The sequence below is a fragment of the Aureobasidium namibiae genome (assembly GCF_000721765.1).
Source record: "Aureobasidium namibiae CBS 147.97 unplaced genomic scaffold scaffold_14, whole genome shotgun sequence".
NCBI classification, from domain to species: Eukaryota; Fungi; Ascomycota; class Dothideomycetes; order Dothideales; family Saccotheciaceae; genus Aureobasidium; species Aureobasidium namibiae.
In genome coordinates this window covers 53805-76534 of record NW_013581195.1, presented here as the reverse complement: position 1 = coordinate 76534, position 22730 = coordinate 53805, and the positions used below count along the sequence as shown (strand labels likewise).

General features: G+C 51.6%; 8 protein-coding genes across 8 annotated transcripts; 5 read left to right on the top strand and 3 right to left on the bottom strand.

Moving 5' to 3' along the window:
- Nucleotides 1–933: 933 nt before the first annotated feature.
- M436DRAFT_52556 (uncharacterized protein) lies at nucleotides 934–2207 on the top strand (the record flags this gene model as incomplete). Its single annotated transcript, XM_013569748.1, has 4 exons — nucleotides 934–1141; nucleotides 1194–1518; nucleotides 1572–1744; nucleotides 1804–2207. The coding sequence occupies 4 exons, from the start codon at nucleotides 934–936 to the stop codon at nucleotides 2205–2207; spliced, it is 1110 nt and encodes a 369-aa protein (XP_013425202.1).
- Nucleotides 2208–3625: 1418 nt separating this feature from the next.
- On the bottom strand, nucleotides 3626–5062 carry M436DRAFT_52586 (uncharacterized protein; the record flags this gene model as incomplete). Its single annotated transcript, XM_013569752.1, has 1 exon — nucleotides 3626–5062. The coding sequence occupies one exon, from the start codon at nucleotides 5060–5062 to the stop codon at nucleotides 3626–3628; it is 1437 nt and encodes a 478-aa protein (XP_013425206.1).
- A 522-nt stretch (nucleotides 5063–5584) lies between these two features.
- On the bottom strand, nucleotides 5585–7240 carry M436DRAFT_65690 (MFS transporter; the record flags this gene model as incomplete). Its single annotated transcript, XM_013569759.1, has 1 exon — nucleotides 5585–7240. The coding sequence occupies one exon, from the start codon at nucleotides 7238–7240 to the stop codon at nucleotides 5585–5587; it is 1656 nt and encodes a 551-aa protein (XP_013425213.1).
- Nucleotides 7241–8701: 1461 nt separating this feature from the next.
- On the top strand, nucleotides 8702–9239 carry M436DRAFT_14347 (peptidyl-prolyl cis-trans isomerase ppi1; the record flags this gene model as incomplete). The annotated part of the gene is made up of 2 exons (XM_013569585.1): nucleotides 8702–8812; nucleotides 8865–9239. Coding segments are annotated over 2 exons (486 nt in total), but the record flags the coding sequence as incomplete, so codon positions are not given.
- A 1559-nt stretch (nucleotides 9240–10798) lies between these two features.
- On the top strand, nucleotides 10799–11995 carry M436DRAFT_83847 (Asp-domain-containing protein; the record flags this gene model as incomplete). The annotated part of the gene is made up of 1 exon (XM_013569824.1): nucleotides 10799–11995. One exon carries the CDS (start codon nucleotides 10799–10801, stop codon nucleotides 11993–11995), a length of 1197 nt encoding a protein of 398 aa, XP_013425278.1.
- A 631-nt stretch (nucleotides 11996–12626) lies between these two features.
- Nucleotides 12627–15246, top strand: M436DRAFT_74614 (uncharacterized protein; the record flags this gene model as incomplete). The annotated part of the gene is made up of 4 exons (XM_013569823.1): nucleotides 12627–12686; nucleotides 12847–12941; nucleotides 12995–13667; nucleotides 13726–15246. 4 exons carry the CDS (start codon nucleotides 12627–12629, stop codon nucleotides 15244–15246), a joined length of 2349 nt encoding a protein of 782 aa, XP_013425277.1.
- Nucleotides 15247–16517: 1271 nt separating this feature from the next.
- Nucleotides 16518–21192, top strand: M436DRAFT_51882 (putative multidrug resistance protein; the record flags this gene model as incomplete). The annotated part of the gene is made up of 14 exons (XM_013569627.1): nucleotides 16518–17177; nucleotides 17228–17372; nucleotides 17423–17484; nucleotides 17539–17743; nucleotides 17796–17897; nucleotides 17946–18712; nucleotides 18760–18922; nucleotides 18975–19295; nucleotides 19351–19462; nucleotides 19515–19586; nucleotides 19638–19688; nucleotides 19742–19806; nucleotides 19858–21020; nucleotides 21073–21192. The coding sequence occupies 14 exons, from the start codon at nucleotides 16518–16520 to the stop codon at nucleotides 21190–21192; spliced, it is 4008 nt and encodes a 1335-aa protein (XP_013425081.1).
- A 126-nt stretch (nucleotides 21193–21318) lies between these two features.
- M436DRAFT_65685 (uncharacterized protein) lies at nucleotides 21319–22592 on the bottom strand (the record flags this gene model as incomplete). The annotated part of the gene is made up of 4 exons (XM_013569758.1): nucleotides 21319–21761; nucleotides 21850–22242; nucleotides 22326–22391; nucleotides 22490–22592. The coding sequence occupies 4 exons, from the start codon at nucleotides 22590–22592 to the stop codon at nucleotides 21319–21321; spliced, it is 1005 nt and encodes a 334-aa protein (XP_013425212.1).
- Nucleotides 22593–22730: the final 138 nt, after the last annotated feature.

The window sequence follows — 22730 nt, the reverse complement described above, 5'->3', positions numbered from 1 at the left end:
ATTTAGCGTCTTCAGACCCTGGAGCCAAGCTTCATCTCCAGACCCGAAAGCGACAATCCCTCTCGAAGAACAACAACCCAGCCTAACGGAAGGTTTCGATAGGCATCTTGACCTTTTCGGGTCGAATACAACTGCTCGGTCAATTAGCAAGATGGACAGGAGTCATATCCCTTCCAACTTGGCGTCAGAGCTCGATTCATCAGTTTAATCGACAGTCAAACGTGGATGCATCTCGACTTTGAACTCTCAACTTCGACGTTTCGGCGGATACCCTATGACTCGCATCACCTTGCCTTTCGTCAATCAGTACTATGCTCCCCACGAAAGCTCCCCTCATTATGTTAATTTCAATAGATGTCTGCGATGACAGAGAGGTCGCTGCAAGTTGCCAGGAAACAGCACAACACTCTGAAGTTTCCTACTGCAGTGCGCTTTCACGCCGTTGAAACGGACTGAAAATCATCCCCGTCATGGCACCATCCGGGCTTCATCCCGCGCGCCAACTCTGTCGTCGGACCATCTCCCGAATACCTTAAAGGAACTCTGTTCATGAATCATTTCGATAACTTCCTACTCTCGACCACTCAGGAATCACGAATTCTCGGCCGTGAATTCCTCGTCGAACGATTCGCAGGAACTGCCGATGTTTACCGTCTCCGACGGCGTCTGCGCCAAACGATGATCCTGTCCGTCGAGCCTCATCTGAAACTAGATGAGTCTCGTTGTGATGGATCTCGGTTGACAAATCTGGCACCGCCATACTTTATTATGTTACACTGACTGATTCATCTGGACCCATCCAGCTATCTGCCTATAGATACCTACCTGTTCCCTTGGTCTGAACTTGTGTCCTCTCAGACCTGTCTTTCCCCACCACCCGACCATTTATCTGGAGCCGTCAACATGGCAAGTCAGGCACAAATCGCTCAGATTATGGCCCTGGTTGAGTCGGGCATTCCATTGAACGAAATTCCTGCTGGTCGCCCACCGGTTGGCCAGGTATCTCACATCCACAATGCGGTTGGCAGAACACATATGATCACGACATGCGACATTATCTGCATTATTATCGTTTGCACTGTCGTTGCTATGCGATTTTATACCCGCGTTCGTCTTCTCAAGAGCCTATGGTGGGACGATTGTGAGTTTCCTTTCGCAATACCACACAACTCAAATGCTAACAACAAGCAAAGGGTGCACATTATTCGCTCTTGCATGCTGGCTAGGTGAGACTGGATTGTTCCAATACGCCTGCAAGTTCGGAGCCGGCAAGCACATTTACGACATCACTGTCGCGGACCTCTACCCCAATCTACTACGTGGATGGGTCGTTTGCGCGATCATGTACAGCATTACCATGCTGTTCTCCAAAATGTCGATCCTGTTACTTTACCGCCGCGTGTTCCCCATCAACAACTTTGCCAAGCGATGGTGGGCTGTCGTCGCCTTCACAGTCGCCTATTCGCTCGGAGCTATATTCGCATCCTTATTCCAATGCCGACCAATGGAATCTGCCTGGTCAGTAGAAGCCCGAACATAGGTCAAGTTCGTTTCTCTAATAGTGATTGCAGGAGTATTGACATCACTCCAGAATACTGCATCAGCACTGAAAAGTTCTACACCGCCAACGCTGCCTTGAACGTCGTATCTGATATTTTGATCCTTCTACTACCTGTACCCATTGTCTGGGGTCTCAACACCGACGTCCGCAAGAAGGTCATCCTCACTGGTCTCTTTTCGATGGGTAAGCGCGACAAAATCATTGACATATCAAAACTCTCCATGACTAACACTGCAATACAGGATCCATCTCTTGCCTTGTCAGCATCCTCCGTATGCGTTCCATCATCGTCTTGTATAAGTCTGGCTACAGCGATTTGACCTGGGGACTTGTGGAAGTCGTGCTATGGTCGCAAGCCGAACTCACGGCAGCCATGATCTGCACATGCACCCCTTGTCTTCGACCACTATTCGAGAAGATCATTCCCGCATTGCGTTCGGCAACCTCGAGAAAGGGTACACATGGAAGTAGCACTGGAGGATACATCCGCACAGGCGACTCCGGACACAAGAGCTCGGTGAGCAAGTCAAAGTCGATTTCGGATATCGAGATGGATGCTGGGATTCGAAAGAAAGTCACTGTTGATGTCAGTGCGCTGGGGTCTGACAGTGATAGCCAGAAGAGCATTATCCGGCATCAGGCGTGATTTGGAGTGACGAGGCACTCAAAATATCACTTCAAGGAGAAAGACAAAAGTGATCGGAGCACCATCATTCCTGACGTATGTCGGTTGCCGCTTTCTGAGCGAGGAACAATGCATATGATTTGGCATTTTCGCCCGCCCATCGACTACTATCATTACCAGACAAGTCAGGACGCGGATTACGACTAGAACTGTGAGGACATCGAACAGCGTCGCCTGCATCTGACCAACAACTTCTCAAGAGTAAGGTGATGCATCTGCAGGACCCATGATGGTTGTTTGCAATGCCAACAATCCGACTCTTCCGGATGCATATTGCAGGATGTACCTAACCCAGGAGGCTCTTCACGGTAACACCGTCATTACTAAAGAGCTCGTTATAAGCTGCAAGTCCAGCAACGATACCCACTGTTTAGGATAATAACTCTATCCCACCAACCATCGGCATCCTGTACCATGTGTGATGTACAAAGCAGTGAACTTCTTGGATTGTCGATCGAACGGTGCGGCAGGATGCGCCGTTACTCTCAACGAAACATTGAGAATCACAACAGACCGTTTGCGCATTTGACCTTGCAGAAAGCTCGAGAATGTAGAGATCTGTGTCGAGATCGTGATTCGCTTCTTCGGGAGATAGGAATGTAATCAGCTGAGTGACGGAATAGCTCTTTGGGAGGTCGAGATCATGGCGCGGTGTTACTGGTAGATCGTCGGCCAGCGAGAGATTTCCGCAGAACAGATGTGCTGTATACAACCGCATCAGCGACAACGGATGGAATTGCTCAAGGAGCATTGCGTGTAAGGGTTCTCGATGTCTCCCGATCTTGTGAATGGTCTTGCGGACATGGAGACTATCGGGTCTGATTGCCATATCAAAGCTTGATCTTTCGGCGCCAGAATCCGGTGCGAATCAGTTTCGACGACCTCGAGATCACCCAGGTCGCTTTGCTGTGGATTGTGAAACATATGGACTGTTGGATAAGCACGCCTGTTGTGTATCTTGATGCTCAGATTCTCAAGAAAGGAGGTCCGATGCTCAGATTCTCAAGAAAAAGCTTCAGATGCCGGCATGAACAAGCAAGGCAAGACACCGGAAACGCTCCACCTGCTAGAAGAGAACGACGGCAGTTGCTGAGAAGGATGATAAAGATCAGAGCTGTGAAGATCCGACTTTGACGGATAGTGTCTCAGCAACCCATGGTGATAGAAATGGCGAAAGGCAGGACCGGAGAAACAAAGTTGCGGCCGGGAAAGTTTGCTTGTTTGACTAGGCAATTTATGTTCCGAGAAGGCGATTGCATGTATCGCAGACACTTGGCCTACTATCTCAATCAGTGAGGTTGTCGTATTTTTCTCGAAACTGGACGCTATTTATATCGTCGATTCCGGATATCCGGAACGCTGTAATGATTAAGTGTATCCTACATGCAATCATACCCAGGATCCGTCAACTCAGCATACCTGCACCAAACCGGATCCTTGTTCAACTTTTCAAAATGCTGCATCTCCATTCCAACCGCAATCTCCATACCCAGATGCTCCGGTTCACCTCTGGTGATCTGCGGATAGATCATACTGAGACCGTTAAACAGTCCTCCAGTGGGGAATCTGACTCTTTCGATTTGACCGATTGCAGGGCCAAAGTCAAGATCCAGAATGTCGAGTTTGTACCATGTGGAGGTCATGCAGTCGGTGGTGAGGAGGGAAGGGAAAGACGTCCATGCGAAGTGGCCATAGCCGGGGATGTTGTTGAGTAGAGTGACAAGGGACTCAGTGTATGCGGGTGTGCGTTGGTCTACTTGGTCTCTGATCGCGCGGGCCAGAGGAGCAAGAGAGGTGGTGCTGCAGAGCTCACGAAGATTCATGCCTGGTCGGGCGTAGTTCATCGGGCATCCGGGGTAGTGCTTTGAGAGTGGTGGGCTGGAGCGTAGACGTAAGTCGACAACGACGACGTGGTGGGACATGGCATCTTCAGGGAGGGTATCGAAATCGGCTTGAGCACGGATGATTGAGCGCCACATGAGTGCTGTCGCTGCGTCATTTGTCGAGATCCAGGAGTCGCCAGACTCGGTGCAGTCGTTCTTGAGTTCAGCCAGGGCTTTAGGTGAGAGGCGGTAAACGCGTTGTCTGTGTGTAGTCCTGAAAGCTGTCTCGGGCCAAGAGAGAGTGAAGGGGGCGACAATGAACTCGGGATGCTTTTCAGGATTGCCAACATCTGCCGTTGACTCACGAGTAGTGATATGAGCAGATCTCTCGAATTGTGCTGCAGGAAGGGAACAACGTGCTGGCACGGCTCCATCCTGTACGTGTCGACAATTCTGTGCCCACACTCTGAGAATCTCGTTGATAGCTTGAGCATCGTAGATTGTGTGATGGCTGTGAAGAGTGAGAATAAAACCTCCATTGATGATGTTCAGTTGAGGAATCCAAGCAGGCTGGTTCTCTCCCGGCCGAGGGAATACACCGCGGGCGCAAAACACATCTGGGTCAAGTCGTGATTGAGGAAACTTTTGTTGTCGCAATTCCTCGTATGAGAAACCAGTGCCTCGAACGTCCTTGACAACCAGATAGCCAAAATCACCATGTTTGAGAGCCACTCTTCCAGTCGGGGTCTTGCCATCCTCAACTGGCACAAACTCGCAAGCCAGCGATGGAATGGCTTCGAGGGTCGGCTTCAGGGCTCTGCGGAGGATTTCGACAACTTCCATCTGATCCACACCCTTGACCGCAGGGAACAAGAACATGGGTCGTGTGTAGCCACGGGGATTGGCCTGCTCGAGATAGGAGAGCTCCAGAGCATGTGCAGGCGGGCTGTTGAAGTTGATACTGTCGATGATCTCGGACACGGAGGTGCTCATGGACTTGAGAAGATAACCCGGATGCGAGATAGCATTGGCTGAGGGTAAGATAGTGTCCATGATGAGTGGTCTGAGTGACTGTTGGAAGGTAAAATGCCGAAGGTAGATGCAAGGCTGGGAACTTTTATACTTCCAAGGTTCAACACTCCAGGCCACGAAAGATTGTCATAGCATTCTCAACAACACAGACCCCTCCTATTCCTGTCTTGTAACTTAGCGAACATCTATATTGCAAGTTCATTTGGAGTGGACCCTCTGGTGATCAAGCTTAGGCCACCCCCAGAGTCGCGCTGCGACCTAATAGACAAAACCCACAAGTTTTTGACGGTGCGGAATTGCTCTGAGACATGGCCAGCATTCAGAATGGTCACAATTCTGTTGTTGAGGAGACCTGTTCTGTTGGAGTTCAAGGCGAAAGGGTAGAGCTTTTGTATGCATAAGTTTGTGCACCGCACTAACGGTCAAAAAGGGAGATATGAATGAATTCTGGGGTATTATGTAAATATGAAAAATCGAGATCGCTTACACGGTTGCGTCGCTGTTCGCAGGCTTGATCGCTTCCATTGTATGCGATGGGGCGCGGGAAACATCAGTGTCGCTATTGCTGTGATCGTGCCCACTCGACAGATCTTCTTTCGGCTCATTCTCTAGAGGCTCGTCCTCTTTTTCTTCCTCCGTCGGCTCCGGTCTGCTGGGCGACGTCGGTGCGAACTTCGACTTCTCACGGATCGGTCCTCCGTATTTGTAAAAGATGAAAGGAATGGGCGCAAGCAAACAAGCGATACCGGCGATGAGCGAGCCACCACCGCCAACACCCAGAGCGTCGAACATGTACTGAGTGAAGAGTGGCGCAGCGGCGCCCGCTGCTGAACGAGCAACTGTGTTGGCTGCCAAAGCACTGGCTGCATACATGAGATACGTATCGGTCAGGTAGTTGAGGTATGCAACAAAGATCAACAGGATAGATGTTGATAGGAAGACACCAGCAATGGTCGGCACAATCCAGTGTACGCTGTTAAAGTTTCCGGTCCAGGCAAACCAGAACATAGTGACAGGGAACATGATTCCACCAATCATCGCAACGGGAAGACGGTCCTCCGGCACAGCTTTGTGGCCAGCAGCCAACCTCTTTCTATCGCGCGCAGATACGGTGAAGATGATGGACCCACCAATTACTGCACCGACTGCAGTTCCGATAAGTGGAAGCTCACCAACTCCTGAGTTCCAACCACGCTTCTCTTGGAACACGATAGGGTAGATGGTGAACAGCATGTACAGCAGTGCGTACACGACCGCGAGATAGACGGCAACGGCGAACGAGATTGGGTCAACCAAGATTTTCCATGGGCGAGTCAAGGCAACTGCGAACATGCCCTTGAGGGTTCTGTCGGTGACTTCGACGGGGGCCTTTACATTCTCATATCCGGGGATCTTCAAGGCCCTGATTCTCCTTGCCTTGTTCAGGAGGACGATTGAAGGGAGGGTCTCGGGGATTGTGAACATCAAGAATTCGGTGAAGCCGCCCAACCACAGAAGGACGTAGAAACTCCATCTCCAGTTTTCTTTCAGCTCTAAGAATCCCGAAATGACAGGTCCAAGGGCAGGGCCAACGAAAGTCATCATAGAGAAAGTGGCCATGGCATTGCCGCGCTCGACGGGACCCCAGATGTCGGCAAGGACACCGGGGGCATTGGACAATGAGGCACTCGCAAAGGTACCAGTCAAAAAGCGACCGACAAGGAGGCCTGCAAAATTTGGTGTGAAAGCGCAAAGGAAGTTGAATGCCAAGTAGAAGGTAAAGGTAATGTAGAAGATCCATCTGCGACCGTAAAACTCCGAGAGTGGGGCAAAGACGAGAGGCCCTGCACAGTAACCAAGTAGGAACAGAGTCACGACTAGTCCAGCGGCTTCTGTCGAGACGTGCAGATCCTTGGCAATTCCATTGAGCGTACCTGACGGACTCGAAGAGGCGAAAGTTGCGTTAACGACCAGGATGACGGATGCGACGGTGATGTACCAGCGGCGAGCCTTTGACCAGTTTTTGGGGTTTTCCATATCGTCGGGGGAGAAGTCCAGTAGGCCGTCCTCGTTGAGCCATGGTTCTTCCGAGGCTTCAATATCGCGTGATCGGTATGGCTTCGCCGTCGGCCGTGAGAGCAAGCGTTCAATCCGCTCCATCTTGGCGAGAGAGATGCGTATGCTGTGATGGGAAGAGTTTGAGGAGAGAAGCCAAAGAGAGGGATGCAGGTTCGATCAAGACACTCATGCAGACTTAAGGAGCTGAATAATCTGTTTCAAGCCGCTTTCTCAGCGAACTTGAACTGCCGTTCCATCCGGGAGAACTTGTCAAAAACGAAGGCGAAGGGCGCTGCAACCCCGCGAAATGGTCGAAGATCGTAAGCGGCAGCCGCGGAATTCGGCACGCCCATGACGAGACTTTTACACTTTCGCAGATTACGGCGTTAAGACGCGAAATCTGCGTTGGGCGGTCGGAGTATTGTCGACACACATGGTTCCCATCGCTGGTCTTTGCTATACCATGAGATAGAACGGAGACGGTGCATTGCCATGTGGAGTGGCGGAGTTGTTCAATGGGTCGTCTGCAATCGAGGTTGCAATGGGAGCGGTGCTGCTTGACTGTTCGGACTGCGACAAGTGATACGACCAAGCAAATGTCAAGCGAGTGGAAGATCCTGTGAGCAAAACTCTTACATGTTTGCGGTTCTTGCTCGATTTGCATGCCTGTTTGACTCAATTTGCAAAGTGGAAACCCTAAGTAGGTCAAGTTGCATGGTGAATCCTATGAGGCCATTGTGTGCAAAGCGTAGATTCCGGTACATCTCGCTGGGATCCAAGTATGACACCAATTTCACTCGATGTTTGTATGGAAAACGTGTAGATCAGTCTCTGAGAGGTAGACCAAGAACCGTAATCAGGCACTTTCAGCTGGTACACCAATGTTTCTGAGCACGAAGAGAAAGAAAAAGGTTGAGGTCTGTAGGACCCTGTCACGCTTCCTGGGCGCAGGCCTTGTCGGGCAGCGCAAGCGGAGCGGAGTGAGCGGAGTGGGACAGTGCCCGGCGGAAACAGTGCACAGTGGAGGCGGCGGAGCATGATGTGACCAAGACTCTACGGGAGATCGACCGGGGACAATCTAGTGCGACAGAGAAGTTGACCATGGAGGTGTCGTAGAGCAGTTCTCTTCGTGTTCTGTCGAGCCTGGCAGCAATGACTATGGACTCTGTGGTCGCAGAGTTAAGCATGTCGCAATGACAGTAAGGCAAGGATTCCTTGGAAAGCGGTTGTCACATCGTCATGCGGCTTGAATTGACTTCACTGCCACAATGACGTAGCGTGGTTTTTCGCAGCGCTTGGTCTCATCACGTCGACGCTCCCAAGTCCCTTTCTATCATGCTCCATACCGCCAACACTCCCCCGAAATCCTACAGACCCGGAGACCCAGCACGCCCAAGCACAATGGACAAGCTCAAGAAGATCTTCAAGCACGACAAGCACGACTCGTCGTCGTCGTCGTCGACAGCCACGACCCCCTCGCACACAACCGCCGAGAGAAACAGCGCAGCCACCACCACCCACTCGGCGCCGCCACCCCAAGCCGTCAGCAGCACTCCTGCTCCTGCTGCCACCACTTCCAGCGCCCCCGCCTCCAAGGGCCCTCCCGCCGGCGTCCTGCTCGAGACCAACTACGGCAACATCACCATCGCCTTGTACAGCGACAAGACCCCCAGAGTGAGTCTTCACTTGATCCTGACCTGATCCAGCCCACTCTAACGCAGCGCAGACATGTGAGAACTTTGCAGGCCTCGCCGACGCCGGCAAGTACAACGGCGTCATCTTCCACCGCATCATCCCCGGCTTCATGCTGCAGGGCGGCGACCCCACCGGCACCGGCCGCGGTGGAGAGTCCATCTGGGGCGGCAAGTTCGAGGACGAGTTTGACAGCTCGCTCAAGCACACGGGCGCTGGTGTCTTGTCCATGGCCAACAGCGGTCCCGGCACAAACGGCAGTCAGTTCTTCATCTGCCTCGCACCTACTCCTCACCTGAACGGCAAGCACACTGTTTTCGGCCAGGTCGTCGATGGCATGGATGTCGTCCAGAAGATTGGAAGTGTCAGAACCGGCTCTGGCGACAGACCCATCGAGGACGTCGTTATCGTCAAGGCTCAGTCCTTCACTGCTTGAACGCCCCTATCGTAATTACCTAATGACAAGTCTCCTTCTATCTGTGCGTTGTATCCTCGACAACTTGATCGTGCATGTGCAACAAGTGTCCAGACTGAGTTTCGCAACCCCCACGCTATATTGAGCACTCGATATCACGCAAGAGGCATGGACCTGTCGCTCAAACGTGCGTGGTATTGGCTTGTACGAGGCTCCTGCCTGTTCGAGAAGAATAGAACGAGCAGTCGATCAACGATTGGCCTTTGACTTTCTTGTCGATATGAGCAGGCTTGCAGGAGGTTGATTGTGCAAAGAGTCACATGGAGTTTGACAGGCATCAAGCCTCGGCGGTCTGGCCCGCAATGTGATAAGCTTTTGATCTGCACGGGCTCATCTCGGCTAACTCAGCTGCTGTTGCCCAATGATCAACACTCGAGGGGATTTCTGCGTTCTGCCCTGCTTGCGCTCGCGCTTCAGCTGCCTGATTTGCCATCTGTCACGCCCATGACAAGACACGCCCCATGTGCCTGACATCTGTCGCAAACGCAAATGACCAACGTTGAGCGCAGGTATTGTGGCAAGCCGCACCTCCAAGCTGGTTTGGCCACCACGGCCGCGTCTCCCTGTTTGCCTCCAACATTCAGGCATCATGAACCGCGTCGGAATATTCACCGTCGCATGCATGCCAACACGTTCTATGATTCGAGAAGGTCCGGGGATGGCGCAATATTCGCTACAGACATGTTTCATAAACACAAGACGTCTCTTGCATATGGCGCCGTCTCGGCCGCTATTGCTTCTCCGTGTCGCCCCTCTAATTGGCTTCCTCAGTATTGCCCCCAAACCTCGCTTGTTCAGGGGATAGCCTATCAGACTTCCAACACATGCCACTTGCCAGTTGCAAGTCGACCGACAAAGATACCGAGGCCGAGAGTGTTGGACGTCTTTGCAAGCGTGCACGCGCTGAAACCATTCCAGCTTCCAAATCTGGCTAGGTATTTGACTGATAGATCTACGGCCGGTAGAAGATCCCCACACTCCATACGAACAGATAGCCTCACGGACCTGCGTGCCATGCACACTAGTCCAAGCTTACTTGTCCTTAGCTAGACCAAGCATGTGCCTTCACCACTCTTAGCACGTTGGCCACACGCACTTCAAGCGACTGCCTTTCAACAACCGAGTCTTGGGATGTCGATCTGCTCATCACTCCCCTACCTGCCCTGCTCATGCTGCCATGCGTTGAAGCTAATATGTGATTTAGGACCAGAAAGGCAGCTGCGGGTAAATGTTGCATCTATCCTCCGCATTTTCTTGCGTCCGTAAACAGAAAACCCTACTCTGTACAACACCATTGGCCGTTCAAGCTATGCATGTAATTCTACACACGACTGACTAGGACTCGGGAGGCGACCACTGCTCGCTCTTCAACCGAGCTGCCATGTCTATCAATCCTTGCCTCGTGGTATATAACCAGCCTTCCCTCTCCACCATGAACACCCATCATCACCACTCACTCACTCCTCCTTCCTCCTCCTCCATCTTCCTACATCATGCAACAAACTCTCGCTGCCCTTGCTGCAATTGCAGCTGTGGCTGTCGCCTCCCCCGTTGAGCCCAGAGCCAGCGTCGGCAATGTCAAGTTCTCAGTCCCTCAGGTTTCTACTGGCAACACCAAGGTCGCTGCTCCTCCCCTCGCCTTGGCCAAGGCCATCAAGAAGTACGGTGGTACCCCTCCCACTGTCGTCCAGGAGGCTGCCGCAGCTGCTCAGCAGAGCGGCACCGTCACCGCCACCTCTTACAATGGCGACTCCGAGTACCTCTGCCCTGTCTCGGTCGGTGGTACCACCTTGAACCTCGACTTTGACACTGGTTCAGCCGATCTCTGGGTCTTCTCTACTCTCCAGTCCTCATCTCAGAGATCTGGTCACGCCGTCTACAACACCGCCTCGGGCCGCAAGCTCAACGGTGAGACCTGGAGCATCAGCTACGGTGATGGCTCCGGTGCTTCTGGTCTGGTCTACGCTGACAAGGTCGTCATTGGTGGTGTCACTGCCACTTCTCAGGCTGTTGAGGCTGCTACCTCCATCTCTGCTCAGTTCCAGCAGGACACTGACAACGACGGTCTGGTCGGACTTGCCTTCTCGTCCATCAACACCGTCAGCCCTGACCAGCAGACCACCTTCTTCGACACCGTCAAGAGCACTCTTGCCCGCAAGCTCTTCACTGTCGACCTGAAGAAGGGCGGACCCGGATCCTACGACTTCGGCTACATTGACACCTCCAAGTACACTGGTGCCCTCACCTACGTGAACGTCAACACTGCCAACGGCTTCTGGCAATTCACCACCACCGGTTACTCCGTCGGCAGCGGCGCCACTGTTTCCACCTCTTACTCTGCCATTGCCGACACCGGAACCACCCTCATGCTTCTCCCCGACTCCGTCGTCAACGCTTACTACGCCAAGGTCTCCGGAGCCCAGTACTCTAACAGCCAGGGTGGTTACATCTTCCCCTGCTCTGCTACCCTCCCCAGCTTCTCCGCCGTGATCGGTGGCAAGAAATTCACCGTCCCCGGCAGCTACATCAACTACGCCCAGGTCACCTCCTCCCAGTGCTACGGCGGTATCCAGTCCAACTCTGGCGCTGGCGGCGGCCTTTCCATCTTCGGTGACATTTTCCTCAAGAGCCAGTTTGTTGTCTTCTCCATGGAGAACTCGACTCCTCAGCTTGGTTTCGCTGCTCAGTAAATGCATCATAATGCGATCTACGACTATTGTTACGACATGATTCTTGACGGCTGGCTGTCATTTGCATCTGCGCTTGCAGCGATTTTTTTATTTGTCTGTGGTGGAAGAAGTTTTTCTGCTTTCTCAACAAAGCATTTCTGCGATGAGATGAAGAGATGGAAGATGATTGAAAAAGTACTTAGCTTTTCTCAAAAAATGCAATCGCGCTTTTGTCCAAACTGTTTCTCCTTGATTGATCTCGTCTGTGACAATATCGCGGAAAACACATTTCTCTCTGATTATGCCAGCTGTACAGCATTGCCGCTTGATCGCCAAAGATCAGCATAATGCGCCTGTCTTTGCCTCGTTTTTCACACGCAGCTGAAGGTAGATCTGAGTTATCTGGGTCACCCGCAACTTTATCACATTCAAGCTCAAACTTTGAACCAGCTGCCGATCACGGGGATCTTGAGACAGTAGCAAAATGTTGAGGCTTGCCGATTTCCGATCTCCGGTATCGAGTCCATTTGATCGCCCGTCGAACTTTTTCTTCTCCTGATCTTGTCGCTCTCTTGCACAATGGTCGACCTGCAAGAATGGATCCGGACTCGCGCCTAACGCGTCTGCATTCCCCCCACGACGAAAGCCCGATATGGAGATCGAGCACACCAAAGCCGATATAATCGAGCGACAACTTCGACAAGGGTTTGGGGTTTTATACCGCTGCACGTACTCGAGCGACTCTGCCTGGGCGGGATTCGCGTCGCGCCTCGAATCCCACATACGGGAGTCGTTGAGGTTGCATGATGGAACAGGATGGAGGACCTTGACTATCACGATCTTGAGGATGAAGCTGTACTCGACGCTGCAAGCCCCGCCACCGGCAAGAGGCTAGTGCACTCATTGGAGAAGAATGTAAGGCCGAAAGCGCGCATGTGTGGTTGGGCCCAACGGTGAACATACAAAGGTTGGGATCAACCAACAACGAGATATTCGGACACTGCTGAGTCATTATTCCAGGAGCCCCCTAGGTGGGTGTGGTTTCGAGTCATACTCTGAGGACCCTTTGCTCAGCGGCCATCTCGCAGCAGCCATCATACAAGGCGTGCAGAAGCACGGAATCGCATCGACCGTCAAGCACTTCGTCGCCAACGATATGGAGCACGAGCGCAAGGCCGTTGACTGCATCGTCTCGCAAAGAGCCCTTCGCGAGATTTATCTTCTTCCTTTCCAGATTGCAGTCCGAGATGCTTCACCAATGGCTTTCATGACCTCTTACAATAAACTCAATGGTTGTCACGTAAGCGAACACCACCATCTGCTGCAAAAGCTGCTTCGAGAGGACTGGCGCTGGCAAGGTCTGGTCACCAGTGACTGGTATGGCACGTATTCAACGACGGAAGCCGTGAATGCAGGACTCGATTTGGAGATGCCTGGTCCAACGGAGTGGCGAGGTTTGATCCTAGCCAATGCAATCCGCGCCGGTAAGATCTCCATGAAGACACTTGATACCCGAGTGGGCGCGGTACTGCGTTTGATCGACCAGACTTCCAAGTCTGGGGTCTCAGAACGTGGGCCGGAAAGCACGAACGACACGACACAGACGTCAGAGAAGCTCAAGCAGCTCTCCACTGAGGGACTGGTGTTGCTGAAGAATCAGGATAGTGTACTTCCTCTGGATATAACCAAGACTGTAAGCTCAAGACCATCTATTGTGGGCGCTCGAGTTGAAGCTGACCTCTTATGAACAGGTGGCAATCATTGGACCCAACTCCAAGATATTGCAGTTCTGCGGGGGTGGTTCTGCTGCACTTCGTCCATACAAAAACACAACGATCTATGATGCCATGTTGGAGGCGAATCCAAGCACCAAGTACGCTCTCGGCTGCGAAACACATGCGCAGCTGCCGTCTCTGGGCCCGTTACTTCGGATACCCGGAGGAAGGACTTGTTTCTTTACCTTCAACGTCTATCTTGAGCCTCCAGAAGATGTCGATCGAGTACCAATTGATTCCCTCGAGTTGGACGATACCAATGTGCTGTTAATCGACTATCAGCACTCCAAAGTCAAGGAGGACTTGCTCTTTGCAACGATGAGTGCTGAACTATGCCCTGAGGAATCTGGAGAATACATGTTTGGCTTGACGGTTGCTGGGACTGCTCTTTTATACATCAACGACGAGCTCTTGATCGACAATTCAACAGTCCAAACATCAGATGACAGCTTTTTTGGGTCAGGGACCGTAGAGGAGCGAGCGAAGACGTATCTTGAGGCGGGCAAGACGTACGAATGGCGCGTTGAATTCGGAAGCGCACCTACATCGAAGACCAAGCAGAACGGGGTGACCACATTCGGACCAGGAGGCGTTCGAGTTGGTTGTACCCGCATCATCAATGCCGAAGAGGAAATTTTCAAAGCCGTCTCTGTAGCACGCCAAGTCGACCAAGTCGTCCTCTGCTGCGGTCTCAGCGGTGATTGGGAATCTGAAGGTTTCGATCGCGCCAATATGGACCTTCCTGGTCTTCAGAATCGTCTCATCGAAGAAATCTGCAAGGTCAACAGTAGGACAGTCGTGGTCCTCCAAAGCGGTACTCCCGTCACTACTCCGTGGGTGGACCAAGCTCCAGCGATATTGCAAGCTTGGTATGGTGGCAACGAAACAGCCAATGCTATCGTGGATGCACTGTACGGCAGGTCCTGCCCTAGTGGAAAACTTCCACTCAGTTGGCCTCGACTGAATCAAGACAACCCGGCCTTCCTGAACTATCGCAGCGACGAAGGTCGCTGTCTGTACGGCGAGGACGTCTATGTCGGGTACAGGTACAACGAGAAAGTGGGACGCCAAGTTCAATGGCCCTTCGGTTTCGGTCTCTCTTATGCACAATTCCAGCTATACGGGCTGACCACCACACGTCAAGGCTCTGATGTCATGAGTGAAAAACTCTTGGTCACTGTTCAGGTCAAAAACACATCTACAAAGCATGATGGCGGCGAAGTTGTGCAACTCTACATTAGCCCTCCGACATGTGGCATCGGACGTCCGCTCAAGGAGCTCAAAGCATTCTCGAAAGTGGTTGTACCTCACGGCGAGACTGTGACTGCAAGCATGTGCGTACAGTTGCGCCATGCGACAAGCTATTGGAGCGAGCGCGAGGATGCCTGGGTGTCACAAAAAGGACGATATAAGGTCTTCGTTGGCACAAGTAGCGACAACACTTCTCTTGAAGCGGCCTTCGAGACCGCGAGCACTTTCTCCTGGAATGGGATGTAATCATGTCGGAACGCGTTCCGCAAAGGCTTTGCGTCAACAGGCTTGCAATAGAACGTAGTACATTAGCGGCGTGGAAATCTGTCGAAGTTTTAGCGTCAAGCACACATGATTATTGTATGGATAGCTGTACAGGTACTCCACATGTAGCGTCCAATGCTTATTGCGGGTTGACCCACAGTCCGCTATCGACGGATGATCAGGCTGAATTGTTGGTCACAAAGCTTGGACACGGATTACACGATCTTCTTTCACGCACGCAGTATTCTCGCTTTCACGGGTGGCGTTCTCCACCAGACTATGCTGAGTCACTCAGTATCATGCTTGAGACTTGGTGCTGGCTTGGTGACGAGTTGAAGCAGCTTAGCTGTCACTACACGGCCTCTGATCCCAATTTGCTGCAAGAATGGCAGGAGCAACATCCAGGCGAACAGCAGCCACCGACTATGATACCCGACTCTCTGGTAGATCCTTTGATCCACAGCTGTCATGCGCTTCGAGCACTTTATATGCTGGCTCAACTGCTGTTTCGTGCTTTGTAAGAGAGTAGTGCAACATGGATGTCAGTAAGCGAAAAAAAGAGAGAGACTTGAGTTTCATCCCGGAAGCAGGCTCGAGTGCGAATATATGGAGATGCCCATGCGCAGATGCCGAGTATCCGGAAGGCCGGCATTACGAGACACGAACCCGACCCCATGGGTCAGGGGCCGTCTGCACTGACCGCCGTCAATATCGCGCTATCTCCTGCCTATCATGGCCCTCGACCGAAGATCTCCCAGGATGGTACATGATAAGATGAAAAGAGTCGCGTCCTAAGGCTCTCAGACTTAGCTGTACGAAACCTCTGGGAAGTCTGTATCGTCGACGAGAACATTTGCTTGTATCGGGATCGCCATGGTTTCGCGGGCGTGCGCTTGCTCTGCGACAAGTTTTGGTCCCGCTAGCTGTTCGGGACATTTTGATTTTACCTTGCTCTTCGAACAAGCGATTCTCGGCATCGCGCCTGCCTGTCTTTTTCTCTTCGCAACGCTATGGCGCTTCCAACATACTTGGAAGGCATCTATCAAGACAACACCCAGTCATAGGTACATACTCAAGCTCGTGAGTTCCTCTCTGCCGCCGGCCTCATTAGCCAAGTCCTCACAAGAACATGACAGTCCGCCATTGCGGTCTTGATAGCTTTGCAGCTCACTCTACTCATACTCTGGAACGTACGTACATGTGAACGCACCGCCACATCAACAGCGGCTGCTGTATTGGCATTCATCATCGCAATGGTCCTTATCCCTCTCTCGCATACGGAGCATACTAGATCAGTCCGGCCTTCGACCTTGATATGCGTATATCTCGTTGCATCGATCGTTTTCGACGTGGTTCAGACGCGTACTCTCTTTATCATCAAAGACAATCTCGCCATCTCAGTAACGCTGTGCTGTAATATCGCTACCAAGATGGCTGTGCTATACCTCGAAGCAAGTGAGAAGCGCGCATATCTTCGTGTACCTTACAACTCGTATCCACCAGAGACCATCGCAAGCACATTCAATCGCACGTTCCTGTGGTGGCTCAATCGAATCTTTCTCACAGGTTTCCGAAAAGTCATGACACTTGATGATTTGCGTTCGACCACTTCTGAGCTGCGTTCCAAAGGACCGGGAAAGAGACTCAGAGAATCTTGGAGATCTCGATGTCGAGGTCACAGTCAGCTGTCACCGCCAAACAAATGGATGCTTCCACTCGCTACGTTTTCCTGCTTCCGATCGGAGATTATCTCAGCCATTCCCGCTCGCCTTTTCCTCATAGGCTTCAATTATGCGCAGCCTTTCTTGTTTGCCAGGGCTATTAAGCTGCTTGCTGGGCCGGTAGACCAAAGGACAGCAAACTTCGGCCACGGACTTATCGCTGCCACTGCAATCATATATCTTGGCATCGCGGTAAGTCTAGCACACTAAATAAGGTCGCGTTTGGACTGACATCTTGTAAGGTGTCTACAGTCCGCTACCAGCAGAGTATGTTCAAGACATTGACAATGTTTCGGGGAGCCATGGTCACTCTGATCTTTAATCATTCTGTGGCATTATCCGATCACATGAATGCGGAAAACGCTGCAGTCTCGCACATGTCTACAGGTACATCAGCCCTTGATGGGACATGGATTTGTTGTTGAGCGTGTTCGCAGATATCGACTCTCTCTCACGATCATTGGTCGAGATCAACGAGTTCTGGGCCCGGCTCATCGAGGTTAGTAAGCCTCCTAGCATGTAGCTTTGTGCCTACTAATCGTGAGATCAACAGGTTGGCTTGGGGATCGGCCTATTAGCGAACCAAATAGGTGGAGTTGCTGTAGTGCCTGTCGCTCTGGTCGGACTTTCGACTTATTGCCAGAATTTTGTGTCGAGAACGATAGGTGCTAAACGGAAAGCTTGGAATGGCAAAGTTCAACAGAGAATCGGTCTCACTGCTAATACCTTGGGTTCGATGAGATCGATCAAAATCGGAGGTATGCGTCACTCAGCGTGATGACTTTGTCAATTGTGCTAATCATGGACAAGGCTTGGGCTCCGTTGTCGAAGAACTGATACAGGTCTCTTGCTTACAGGAGTTAAAAACATCTAGAGGATTTATGTGGTTGATCCTGGCAATGAACTTCATCGGTGAGATGCTAGAATATACCATGTATGTGACCCGTCTGACATACCCAGCTGTGATTCCTACTACCTGGGCCCCAACCATAACGTTCATTGTTTATGCTATCCAAGCCACGATCAGAAACACACGATCTCTCGGGATCGCCCAAGCATTTACATCATTGGCTCTACTGACACTCATCACGGCTCCTGCGTCAAAACTGCTGACTGTCTTGCCGCAGTTCGCAGCAGCCATGGGATGCTTTGAACGTCTACAGGCGTTTCTTCTTCTACCGGTCGTGCTCGATCAATCTGCGAGCGAAGATGACGAGACTGATAACGAGGACCCATCGACAATCTCATCCAGGCAACCGTCGGAGCTCGAGATGCAGACACTTCGACCCAAGACTGATGTAGAACCAGCGGTGATCACGGTGACAGATGCCACGATCCGCCCTACCGCCACCGCCCCAGCCGTTCTATCTGACGCCTCATTCCGAGTCGAGAAGGCTTCAATCACTGCCCTGCTTGGTCCAACAGGCTCAGGCAAAACTACTCTACTCAGGACAATACTTGGTGAGCTTGGCTCAGACTCTGGCGATGTGTCAACTTTGTCAGGTCCGATCGCATACTGCGCTCAAACACCCTGGATGGTCAATCGCTCTATACGCTCCAACGTCTGTGGACCATTTGTACGCGATACATATGTGGTCGAATCGTGGTACAACCGAGTCCTCCACGCTTGTTGCCTAGATACAGATATATCGATCTTTCCCCACGGTGATTCAACACAAGTCGGTAGTAAAGGATTCAGTCTGAGTGGAGGGCAAAAGCAGCGTATCGTGAGTAGTTTGTTACTTGAACCGAACTCTGTGACTTACTCATACAGGCTCTGGCCCGAGCGGTATACTCGAAACTGCCAACACTGATCCTCGATGACGTGTCCAGTGCTGTGGATCAGGATACAGCGCATCTGATGCTTACTCGACTTCTTGGCCCTGAGGGACTGCTGCGAAAGACTAAGTCAACCGTCATCATAGCAACGCATTCTCGTACGAATCGCTCCAACATATGAATGTGCATCGGTAGCTAACAACTTTGCAGTGGCTGTCCTGCCTTTCACCGACACAGTCTTGCGCATCGACTTCAGCGGCGCAATCCTTGCGACGCAGAGACCACCAACCTTTGAGCGGCAGATGTCCATATCAGGCCCAGACTACACTGATCTTTCACAGGACCAATGTGTACAGGGCCCGAAGCCCAAGGTGCCTCTAAAAGGACCAAGTGATGATGAACGCAAGGCTCTTACAATAAGCACTGGCGACAAGAGCATTTATAAGTTCTACTTCCGATCCATCGGAGTCAAATGGTTCATGACATTCGTTGCCACTACCATTGCGGGTACCTTTTGTAACCACTTTTCTCGTAAGTCCAATTGAGAAGCAGCTACTTATAATATCCCTAACAATGCCCTGGATAGAGGTTTGGCTTCAACTATGGATTAGCAGTGGCGGAGCGCGTTTGTCGTTGTATCTCCCAGTCTTTGCGGTGCTGGCTCTTCTGACTAACATCTTCACAAACCTCAACATGTGGTACGGAGATTCCTTCTATGTGGATATTTGATCATGGCAACTGACAAAGCAGGATCATGTTTCTTAACATCATGCCCAAATCTGTTTCTCATCTCCATGCGGTCTTGTTGAGGACAACGATGATGTACGTATGAGCTCGCAGGTCATTGGAGGCTGAGAATTGATGTTTTCGCAGCGCACCCTTATCCTTCTTTGCGTCGACAGATACGGGCAACATCTTGAACCGGTACGTAGCTTCAAACAGCACCTGGTCTTTCTCATACTGACTGTGACGTGAAGGTTCAGCCAAGACATATCCTTGATCAGTATGACACTTCCCACCTCATTATTGTCTTCGGGAATCGGTAAGACCAATGTCATACATCAACAGTAACCCTTTCTAACGACAGCATTAGCACTTTTCGATAGCCTTGCCCAAGCCGCACTGATCAGTACCGGCTCCGCGTATATGGCGACCACAATCCCTTTTGTACTCATTGCCATCTACTTGATACAAGCAGTGTACCTACGAACGTCGCGACAAATCCGATTCTTGGATCTTGAAGCAAAAGCCCCGATCTATTCGCACTTTCTTGAGGTAGGTGAAGGCGCAGCTACGGTTAGAGCGTTCGGGTGGCAAGCAGACGCAAAGGAACGCAACGCGGACCTGTTGGATGCCTCCCAATCTCCGTATTATCTGATGTACTGTATCCAGAGGTGGCTCCAACTGGTGCTCGATCTGCTTGTCGCGGTCATGGCCGTTGTAGTCATGGCTCTTGCAGTTTCTCTTCGCTCATCGACCAGCGCCGGGCTCTTGGGTATCGCTCTGAACAACATTCTGGGCTTCAATCAATCTCTCGGCAGACTGGTCCGCGAGTGGACCAACCTTGAGACGTCTCTTGCGGCAATCTCTCGAGTGAAGGCCTTCTCGGAAACCACGGTTCCGGAGACAGACTGCGGATTGTCCGACACAGGACCCTCCTCGTGGCCATCAGGAAGCATTGGTCTGAAGAACGTTTCGGCATCGTACAACGGTAATGATGTGGCCCCAGTGCTTGATAGCATCAGCTTCGAAATATGCGCTGGACAGAAGATCGGCATATGCGGGCGCACAGGCAGCGGCAAGAGTACCCTGTTGCTTGCAATGTTGCGGCTTATGGAACTGAGCTCTGGTTCGATCACGATTGACGGGGTCAACATCACGGATATACCCCTGCAGAAACTCCGCTCAAGCATAACGACAGTCGCACAAGATCCTTTGTTGCTGCCTGTCTCTATTCGACGCAACCTCGACCTCAGTAGTAGAATGACGGACGAATCCATGATCGGCGCACTTCGTAAAGTTTGTCTATGGGACATGGTGTCAGAGCGTGGTGGCCTTGATGCAGTTTTGACGAAGGATTCCTTGAGTCACGGACAGCTACAGTTGCTCACTCTTGCAAGAGCTCTGCTGCAGACATCGAAAATAGTACTTCTGGACGAGGCAACGAGTAACCTTGACCATGAGACGGATCAGATTGTTCAGAAGGTCATTCGAGATGACTTCGCGACATGCACAGTCATTGCTATTGCTCACCGAGTAAGCTTTGCGTCCCAGTGTGCAGCTTGACACGACTAACAGCTATTCGCAGCTCGAAACTATCAGTGCATTCGACAAGATCGCCGTGCTCGACCGCGGTAAATTGGTTGCTTTCGACTCTCCAGCTGCGATTCTGCGACGTAGCGATCACATCGCACTTCTTACAGACTGAACTGGTTACCTGGGAGACAACTGAGATGATCTGAGGAAGTGTATCCGTGAGTTGAAGAGCTGTGGCATGAACGGGTAACGCAGTAGGTTGTACACGGGCATGTGAGAATATAATACTCTGGCCTCTCTACCATGCCTCCTGGACGAGGATGCGGATATCCCGCAAGACCTTTTGTAATACCGAAATATGTTCTTTCTTGATGCCCTTTCTCTCCATGTCAGAAGTGTTGATGTGCAAATCAGCTGCATCAATGCCTAGATCGAAGACATGTTCAGCATTCTCGACTGGGTAGAGCCTCACTACGCCTGTATTTGAGCCAGAGTTCCGAGCGTTCTTGATCTTCTGTACTAGTGTCTCGCTCTCAGAGATGGGAACTTCGTAATCTGTTGTGCCGTGGACGATTATGGTTGGGACAGCAGCAGAGAACCTCTTGAAGTCAGCAAAGTCCGTTGGGAAGAGGACTTCGAGGTTGTTCTCCTCAGGCTCGCTGGCTCTCCGCTTTTTGATCGTTGCCTCGATGCCAAAGTTCACCACATCTGCCGCAAATCCCTCGATTCCAGTAAGATAGTCTAGCCATTTGCCAGATTGTAGGATCGCTCATAGGAGCGGGAATCGTTTTCGGGTCGATCTCCTCCTCTGACGTCGGAAAGCGTTCACCTAGACTGATTTCTGTGTCTCTGATGCGCTGTTCCGCGAAGACAAGATGATCGTGGACTGCCGCTTCACACATTGGTTCCGGCGCAGCAAAGATAGGTTCACACCATCTTGGGTTGCCGAGGCAGAGCATAGAGTAGAGTAGCAGAAGGGCTTTGGGTTTTAGGGAAACCTGGGACACAGCATCAGGTGGCTGCGCACAAAAGTGGAGCGCTGCGACGAGAGTGCACCATCCACCTGCACTTGCCCCTGCAAAGACGATATCAAGGCTTTGTCTTGTGCTCTCGGCGGAAGTAGTGCGACCGCATTCTGTTGGATTCTCAGCGATCCAGTGACATGCGGCGAGAACATCTTGGATTACAGCGAAACCGTTGGACTGCGGAAGGACGCGATAGTCTGGACAGACGACAGTCCAACCCAGAGAGAGGACCGAGTGTAACAGCCATGAGGGCACGGCATCTCGCGTCCCAGTGACCTACACGGATGGATATAGACTTTAGCAATCGCAATCGTGTGTTGAGTCTGATGTGCCCGTTCGCAATGAGCTGGACAGAGTGAACAGCAGGAGAAAACCCACGAGATAGCCACCATGAAAAAAAGAGAAGAATTGGCCTATGTTTGTGCTGTTGGTCCTTGGACTCACACGGCAGGGTCGGGAGAGGACGGTAGATATCGAGCTTTATAGGCGTGTTTGCATGTGTCTTGTAAGTGCTAATGTGTTTTTTGTGGAGAGGCGGCGTGGTCATGTCGGGCAACGACTTCCTGTCGTGCTCTTGGAGAGGCGGTGATGAAGAAGAAGAAGAAGAAGAAGAAGAAGAAGAAGAAGAAGAAGAAGAAGAAGAAGAAGAAGAAGAAGAAGAAGAAGAAGAAGAAGAAGAAGAAGA